The sequence below is a fragment of the Myotis yumanensis genome, unplaced genomic scaffold (assembly GCF_028538775.1).
Source record: "Myotis yumanensis isolate MYYU_CA2020_CCGP unplaced genomic scaffold, mMyoYum1.0.hap1 SCAF_7, whole genome shotgun sequence".
Lineage (NCBI taxonomy): Eukaryota > Metazoa > Chordata > Mammalia > Chiroptera > Vespertilionidae > Myotis > Myotis yumanensis.
In genome coordinates, this window is record NW_027223758.1 from 55,561,698 (window position 1) to 55,571,204 (window position 9,507).

General features: G+C 32.5%; 1 protein-coding gene across 4 annotated transcripts in view; it reads left to right on the forward strand.

Moving 5' to 3' along the window:
- ESCO1 (establishment of sister chromatid cohesion N-acetyltransferase 1) overlaps positions 1-9,015 on the forward strand; it is a 37,157-nt gene extending 28,142 nt beyond the window's left edge. For 3 of the 4 annotated variants that reach the window (XM_070420531.1, XM_070420530.1, XM_070420532.1), the window contains 4 exons: positions 1,430-1,519; positions 4,517-4,660; positions 6,432-6,619; positions 7,825-9,015. In XM_070420531.1, coding sequence (XP_070276632.1) covers positions 1,430-1,519; positions 4,517-4,660; positions 6,432-6,619; positions 7,825-7,972 — 570 coding nt within the window. In that variant the 3' untranslated portion in view covers positions 7,973-9,015. Of the gene's footprint in view, positions 1-759; positions 884-1,429; positions 1,520-4,516; positions 4,661-6,431; positions 6,620-7,824 lie in introns of those variants that run through there. The other variant, XR_011472174.1, reaches the window with a different exon arrangement.
- The last annotated feature ends 492 nt before the right edge of the window (positions 9,016-9,507 follow it).

Consider the following 9,507-nt stretch of genomic DNA (forward strand, 5'->3'; position numbering starts at 1 on the left):
GGGTGAATATTAAGCACTCTTAAGTGTTTGACAAAACATCTAAATATTTTTAATGCCAATTATCTTTTGTGTTTGTTTCTTGGAGAGAAGCACATAGAAAATAAGTCATTTGGGTGCTCTGGCTTTAATTCATTTTAAATAGACAGTATTCAGGGACCTGAAATAAAGGTTTGTTCTACTTAAAAACAGAATAAATGAGAACAATGAGTTTTTCTTTTAAATTTTTAATTACACATTCTTTAGAAAAATAAGTTAAGTAGCTTTTCCTTAGGGTAAAATTTTTCCTTTAGACATGGTAAATGTCTGTGATAGTTAAAAATGGCCAAAGACCTGTTTTCAAAAGATTAAAATATTATTAAAATTAATAGTTATAGTAGAAAGTGATTCTCATAGAACCCATTTTTGGTTGACTAATATATTTCCTTTTCTTTATCCTCTTTGGTTTGGGGTTGGGGAGAGAGTGATGGTGCACTCTTTATTCCTTCATTGTACTCATCTGCCTCATTGACACCATTTGAGGAAATGCATTTTATCTGATTTATTAGAAACTATTTAGGAAGGAGCCTCTTAATGCTTCAGAAGTACATATTGCTTCTTGAAAGGCTTTTTCATGTGAAGTTGGTTGGGTAAGACAACTGGAACAACCAGTTAAGCTCATTCCTTCTGTGCTTATTATTTAAAGCTCCTAGTTTTAACCTCTGGTTCAGTCCCATCTTACTAGATTTAAGTGGCTTTTGTTTTGTTTTGTTTTTCATGCAGGTTCTGCTCATTAATCACCACGAGTGTGGATCTGAAGAAGAGTTTATTACCTCTCTTTTTTTGAGTATGTTTAACTTCAGATACACACAACGTAGCCTCTCCTCCCCTATTAGATTCTTAGAAGGTAGTTATATTTTTACAGTCTCCTTCTTGTGACTTTGATAGTTGTGACCAATAAGAATAAACACTTATTCCTTACATGTTGGGCGACTGCATGCAAATCAGTTCATTTAAAACCTCCTGGAGGTCTTTGGCATGCCAGACATAAAACCATGAGTGTGTGTTTGTGGAGGTAACCATGTTCTAAAGAAATTTGAGTTTATTTCTTTTATCAAGAAACTAGGAGAGTTATCTTTTAGGTTCTGGGAATCATTGACTTTTAAGGGGCTTGCTTTTGGTGTGTGATTTTCAAAATTAATTAAATGGGAAATGATAAATTAAAAATAGCCTTGTGGTATCTCTGTGTGAGTAGTATAAAGATATTAGCTTGCATTGTACCTATTGTATGCTTAACAAAATTGCTGATTTATCTTGTCATTAGTAAAACATTAATAAGCATATAATTTTTTCATGTTTGCAATTTTTAGACACATTGATATTTTTTCTTCTTGTACATGAATATTATGAATGAAATGTACATAAAATTTCTTCTTCTTTTGTTTTAATCTAGGGCTGGAAAAAAGAAAGGATTTTGGCTGAATATCCTGATGGCAGGATAATAATGGTTCTTCCTGAAGACCCAAAGTATGCCCTGAAAAAGGTAAATTTCTAGTGAAATTTCTTGTAGAATGGCTAAAATAATTTTGCAGCTAATTTTAAGAGAATAACACATTCTAGCATAGCACATTTAAACCCCAATTCTGAAAACAAGAAATAAGCACTTAAAGAATAAAACTCAACTAAAAAATCATGGTTAAACTGTAGTGTGTCCAGCACATGAGAACTGAATTTTCAGTGACTTGATTACTATTCTATATTATCAGTAATTTGAGTGATGGTACAGAAAGCATGCTAGTTAATTAATAATGCCTCACAAATTTTAAGAATCAGGATTAAAATTGAAATTTGAATCATAATTTAGAAAACAAAATTAATAAATGTGAATTTTCATTCTGAGAATAGATTTCTAAATAAAAACTTATTGCAGAGGGAATCTAGTAGTAGGTTTTAGTAATCCTGAAATTAAGCATGAGATAGTCATATGTTAAGAGAAAAAGAACAAGATACATTTGATCTGGTAAATACAGAGTGGGCCAAAAGTAGGTTTATAGTTGTGAGTATGGGAAACACAGAGTTTATTCTTGTATTATTACTTATCATTGTATTTTTTGTACGAACAACTATAAATCTACTTTTACCAACCCTGTATAATATAGCAAACTTAATCCTCATATCTAGTGTGAGCCAAGTTTTAGTGCAACTTAGAATTCTATATTTTAAGGGTTCAAAGAAATGAACTAGCCGAACCGGTTTGGCTCAGTGGATAGAGCATCGGCCTGCGGACTGAAGGGTCCTGGGTTTGATTCCGGTTAAGGGCATGTACCTTGGTTGCGGGCACATCCCTACTGGGGGGCGTGCAGGAGGCAGCTGATCGATGTTTCTAACTCTCTATCACTCTCCCTTCTTCTCTGTAAAAAATCAATAAAATATATTAAAAAAAAGAAAAAAGAAATGAACCAGATAAATAATGAAATCTGGAATTATTTCATTTTATAGAATATCTTACAAGTCAGGGAACAATAGGATAAACTTATTTTAAGTAATATGTTAATTATATTTCAAATAATATGTTCAACATGTTTTTCTTCAATCTCCAGAAATTTCCTCATAATGTAAAGCAATGAGTCCAGGCATTTATTTGAAAAGCTTAATTACACTAGACTGTGTCCAGAATTTCTAGAAATAAAAGGAAAATAATATACTTTTTTTAAGGTTAACAATGAGACCTCTTTAAATTTAGGAATACTTCACCTAAAAAGGAGATTAAGGAAAATACTTTGAACCTTTTATTTGAAAATTTAGCTGACATTCTACTTAAAGTTTATCCTGTGGTTCCTGACTTTTAGATAACACTGTATATATGACTGGACAATCCCAGATGCCCAAATAAGCTTCCATTTTACCACTGCCTAACAAGTATAGACTAGCATTTAGAATGACATGTAAATATGCCACCTGTCTTTGAAACATTGATCCTTGCATAAAAACAAATACTTGTTGAATTAATGTTGGATTAATGATTGACTTAATGAAAATCAAATTATGGAAATTTTGGAATTCCAACTATGATCATTTAGAAACACACAGTGGGAACTTTGCTAAACAATCATATATGGCATCCAGACTTTTCTTATTAGTAAGACTCCTCAGTAAATGCTAATTTCCTTTTTAGTTTCTCAGGGCAAAATCTTAACCTATAATTCAGTATGTTACTAGTTAATAACCCGTAATAGGCTAAAAATTAAAATCTAGGGTATTGTGAGTCATTTACCTTTAGGAATCAAATCAGGAGTTGTGAGATACTGTTCCAGGAATAGGAGTTGGGTTTTCATCATTAATCATTAAATAAGGGATGTATTATATGGTATTCTGTAACTCAGAGATGTGAATATTTAACCCTCTTAGGGGTTATTTGCATTTTAAATTTAGTAGCACAAACCCATGTTTTTAGTGGACTGAATATTTGCAGATTATTTTGTAACTGGAAAAGATACTAATCTTTAAGTGCCTACAAAAATCTGGACTTTGAGTTCCTACAAAGGTTTGAGCTTATCATTGACTTTGACCACAGTTCTAGGAGGTAAACTAAAGGAAGCACAGTTTGATGCCATATTAATATTAGGGGTTCAAATCCCTGCTCCGTGATTTTCTAGATGTTCAGTATCTGATATGGGAAAGTTGCTTAATTTTGAATTTTATTGCTTCCATAAGTAAAGTGAGGAACCATAGACCTCTAAGAGATGTTGGATTTAAGTGAGATAATATTCATAACTTTGCATAATGTCTGGCCTATAAATGGTTAATGAGTAAATGTGTTTCTTTTCTCTGTGCCCACTTCATTTTACTGATGAGAGTACTAGTTAAGGCTTGGAAAGGAAAGTGGCTTTCCTGGCTAACATTCCAGTGAAGTTCTCTCTGTGATGCTTCTTAATGGGAAGCCTTAATGTTTTCATTGCCTATTATAGGACCTCTCATTTTTCTTGCTCCCTAAACTGGGCTTAGCATCACTCTGCAGTTTTCCCCCTCATTTTGTAAGTTGGTCCACAGGGTTTGAAAAACAGTTGTTGGTAGCACAGTCATTCAAAAGAACTCATTAGAGCAGTGGTTCTCAACCTTCCTAATGCCGCGACCCTTTAATTCAGTTCCTCATGTTGTGGTGACTCCCAACCATAAAATTATTTTCGTTGCTACTTCATAACTGTAATGTTGCTACTGTTATGAATCGTAATGTAAATATCTGATATGCAGGATGTATTTTCATTGTTACAAATTGAACATAATTAAAGCATAGTGATTAATCACAAAAACAGTATGTAATTATATATATTCAATATGTGTTTTCCGATGGTCTTCGGCGACCCCTGTGAAAGGGTCGTTCGACTCAAAAAGGGGTCATGACCCACAAGTTGAGAACCGCTGCATTAGAGGATGTCCTCAGAATGATATACTCAACTTATTGACTTGAAATTGTATATTTTTACATATATACAATGCTTTCATTATTTTTTTTAAATACTTTTTTTTTTTTATTTGACAGGTTGACGAAATTAGAGAGATGGTTGATAATGATTTAGGTTTCCAGCAGGCTCCACTAATGTGCTATTCTAGAACTAAAACTCTTCTCTTTATTTCTAATGACAAGAAAGTAGTTGGCTGTCTAATTGCAGAACATATTCAAAGGGTAAGTGATTTTTAGAGTGTTCACATATAGTGTGACATTTAAAGAGTTTATTATGTAATCTTGAATAACATAATCCTAGTAAATTTATGAACATTTAATGTAAGGAAGAGTGTGAATGCAAAATTTCTGTGTGTAATTCTTTACAACAATAGAGCTGTATTTTCAGTGGGTATTAGTTTCTCAAGTCAAGTATGTAAGATAAAAATTGTATAAATCAAAAATACTTTTAAATTTTATTTAGGAAGTTTCCATGTTGGATACTAATGTAATGTCTGTACCAATTAGTCCCTTCTGTATTGGAATAAAGAGTTGGAAAACTATAGCTCTAGGTCAAAATCCAGTCTGTTTTTGTAAATAAACTTTCATGGTAACATAGCCATGCCCATTTACTTACATATTGTCTGTGGTTTCTTTCACACTACAAAGATTGAGTTAAATAGTTGCAAGAGAGACCAGATGGCCTTTTATAAAAAGTTGCCCACCTCCAAAATAGGTCACCACTTCTTTGGTTGAAATCTAGATGATGAGTTGGCTTGCATTTAGGATCTAAATTGTACAAAAACACAAGCAGTAGAATCAGTAAAAGGAATATGTTCACATTATGAGAGTTAAGTAGTAACAGACTAACTTAAGAAAACAAAAGATTCTGAACTCTCCTTAATCATGCTCACTTTGAGGCATACCCCATTTGAAATTTGTCTCTTTTTAGCTGACTTCTTACTGATGAATTTAATACTTATTGAATTTGACTTCTATTCAGTTGATATCTTTTAGGTTGCTTGCAAAGATGTACTTTATCATGAAATTTTCTAATAAGTCAAAATAAGTGTGTGAGTTAATTTCTGTATGTGAAGCTGTTTTTTAAAAAAAAAAATTCAGCCTGAAATTGTGTAGTTTTATGAATCTTGCTGTTTATAATAACAAAATTGATTTCAATCAATAGCTGATAGAGGAGTTTGGGAATACTAATTTTATATAAAATGACTAACTCATGAAAGCTTGCCATATTGAAATTGAGTTAATTTTACATTGTGCAAAACCCTTGTGTTTTTTTCTATCTTACCTAGTTCTAAAAATGACTTGTAGTAGAAGTGTTTAGACTAGAAGATAAATATGTAATGCTTGCTTTTTGTGTTGTTGTTGTTAATTCTTAATTATATTGTCTAATTATTTTAAGTTTAATACTAGGCTGGTGGAGAAGATGTATGTTTTTAAAGCACTTTTTTTTTTTAAGAAAGAGATGAGTGTGTGGGGAAAAGTACTTTTCTAAATTCTTGATTACTCTGCCATCCCTATTCCTAGTTCCCACATAGCCGTGAACCCTAGAACTATGGCAGCAATCACAAAAACCATTGTTATGACTGCTGAGTTCTTAAGATGTACTTTTGCTGGTCCTTAGGATGTGGGAGGTAGAGAAAACTAGCATTCAGTTCCTATTGTGTCAACCATGATGACAAGGTGCTTTGTATGTATTACCTTATTCAGTTTCTCAACAATTCTCAGAAAGAAATGGATATTTCCAATTTATAGGTAACGAACTCAAGCTTAATGAAGTAAGTAATTTCCTCTCTTGGTTATGTAACTAGTAAGTGAATTAGAACAGAATGTAGATCCAGATCTATTTCCTAAAATGAATGTGAAACCATAAATAGTCCCCATAAGTTTGTTAAGAAACAAGACAAAAGTAGTGACCTCCTCACTAAGGTTAGTACTAGATAATTGCTAAGTAATATTCTTACTTGAAAACTTTTTCCAATTTTGATACCTATAGGGCTACAGAGTTATAGAAGAAAAACTTCCAGTGACCAGGTCAGAAGAAGAAAAAGTCAGATTTGAAAGACAAAAAGCCTGGTGCTGCTCAACATTGCCAGAGCCTGCAATCTGTGGGATCAGTCGAATATGGGTATTCAGCATGATGCGTAGGAAGAAAATTGCTTCTCGCATGATTGAATGTCTAAGGTAATTTGAATGTAATCCTTCACATTCTTTTTAGTACTTTAGGAAAACTTGCCTTAACTTAATAATATTATTTATAAATTATCTAAGCCTTTTATTCATTTTTCTTGTGCTTTTATCACTTGATTTTTAATCAAAGGTATTGAGGAAAAGACCCAGACGAATTGCATGTTTTGGTTTTTTGTTCTTTAAAGAACCTTTGCTAAAAGATTAATGGAGAAGGTTAAAATTAGTCATGCAAATGAGGTTTTTAGTTCAAGCTCTTGTTTTTGTTTATTCATAGAATCCCTATCTACTATCTATTGATATAGTTTTCAAAATAATCCATCATTGTTTTAAGTGAGATTCTAAATCTTAGCGCCTTTATGTGTTTCTTTTCTCCCCCTTATTTTATTACTGAGTCATGATTCAGAAGGGCTCAGATCTATCCACCCTTTTCATGACAAGAGGCAGGTCTGTTTTTAGCTCTTTCAGAACTAAATCTAGAAAATGCAGCTGACTAAATAATAGTCTTAAATAAGGTTATTGCTCCTTCTTTAAACCTTGTAAAACTCAGATTTTATAACAATCATAAGATTGTTCTAGTTTATAAAAACATAAAACAGTATAGCCATTGTATTTGTTCTGTGATAGTGAGATTGACACAATAAGCTTCCTATTAAAGCACATAGAATTTTTACTTTTTTCACTTATTGATCATTCTTGTTTCTGGATTATTCATTGCGAATATATAGAAATACAATTAATTTTTTAAAATATTGATATTGTGTCCTATAAAATTGCAGACCTCATTTTTAATTAGACTCTAGTACATTGTTTTGAATAGTAGAGGTATGTGCAGAGATAGCCTTACCTTGTTCCTAATCTTTGGGGAACAATTTTCAGTCTTCCACCATTAACATTTGGTGTTCCTTGCTGTTCTTTTTCAGTTTGAGAAAATTCCTTCTACTCAGGGTTGTTCAATATTTCTATCATGAAAAGGGGTTGCGTAAATGTTTTAAAAACCATTGTTGCTTTCATAAATTTTTTTTAACCTCAAATTATTATATTTTAGATGAATAGTTATTTTCAACATTTTTGGCATATACAACATTACCTAAAAAGTCTACTCAAACTGTATTTGACAGGTTTTTCTAATTTTAATGATTCCTAACCCTATTAATAATTATTTTACCCTTCCACTTCCCCACCCCTCTTATTTTTAATAGGAGTAACTTTATATATGGCTCATATTTGAGTAAAGAAGAAATTGCTTTCTCAGATCCCACTCCTGATGGAAAACTGTTTGCAACACAGTACTGTGGCACTGGTCAATTTCTGGTATATAATTTTATTAATGGACAAAATAGCACCTAAAACAAAATCTTGCCTACAGTACCAGAAGACATCTATTGAAGAGTGGATTGGTTGCTGACTTTAACCAGGAACTAGGGCCATTTTTGTTACAATGAACTCAGGACTGGCAACAGCCATGAGGTTGTTCCATTTTCATAAAATTGGAAACAATGCAGTAATAGCTTATTATTGTTTTGTTTTTTAAAGAAGATATTTTATTATCTTTTACAGAAATTTATGATTAATGTATTTTATCTATAGTTATTTAGACATGTTTACATGCAGCAGATACTTGTTCATAGTGGACTGAAAACTAATGCAAGGACTATGGTCTCAGTGATAAGTATATTTTGAAGTTCTTAATATGGAAATATACCGGTGTAGTTTGGTACTGTATTTTTTTTAATATATTGATCTGCTGATACCAGTTACAGTTTTAAAGATTGTATTTTCACAGAACGGAAACCAGTGTTTTTAAGCTATTATTCAAGAAGGGTATAATACTAAGTGTTTAGGAATTCAAAGCTAATTTTTTAAGGGCCTGACATATACTTTGAAGGAATCTCCACTAAAAAGCAAAGCTCCAAATAAGCAGAAGGAATTTGGAATATTGAGCTTTTCCTTCCATTTCTCTCTTTCCTGCTCTTGAGGGCAGAAAGAAGTGGAAGGTTGTAAAGAATTGAGTCTCCTTCTTGGAGACATATAAGTGACTAGAATTAGGAAGGTACCCTCTAAAGTTTATTATCCTTTTATTCTGATTTTACTTCTTAAATGGCATCTTGGCACACTTAGGCTGTTAACAGAACTCCAAAGAGATTTATAAAAACCCTTGAAATAGTTGCAAGCTAAATATTAATGACTTGGTATCTGCTTGTTATTCCTCAGAAATACTACACTGAGTATATACCCTCATTACTGGACTTCATTTTGATACTTGTCAATCCTTCATAGTGCCCTCTACTTTTAAAGGGTTTATATGTTGAAAACTGCTGTGGCCTTTTATGACTTGTATATAATGTAGGATAAAATAATAAAATACTTGATAGCTTTTTCTAAGTAATAAATGAGTGGTGTGTTGTCATTTGTGCTTTTTCAGGGAGTTTAAGTTTGATACCTTAAAAAATGATGAAAACTCTGGCTTCTTAAAAGATTAGTTTTTGCCCTAACCGGTTTGGCTCAGTGGATAGAGCGTAGGCCTGCGGACTCAAGGGTCCCAGGTTCGATTCCGGTCAAGGGCATGTACCTTGGTTGTGGGCACATCCCCAGTAGGGGCTGTGCAAGAGGCAGCTGATCGATGTTTCTCTCTCATCGATGTTTCTAACTCTCTTTCCCTTTCCCTTCCTGTCTGTAAAAAATCAATAAAATATATTAAAAAAAAAAATTAGTTTTCACCAGTTTGCCAAAAGATCAGCATGTCAGCAACAACTCCTCTGAACTTTAATAAAAGGCAAATCCTGACGTGAGAATATAAAGAGCCACAGCCCAAGAATGAAGCACCGTAGTGATTTAATATAGATTATTTTTATGAGCTGAAATTATATCTCCATTAAAGAATG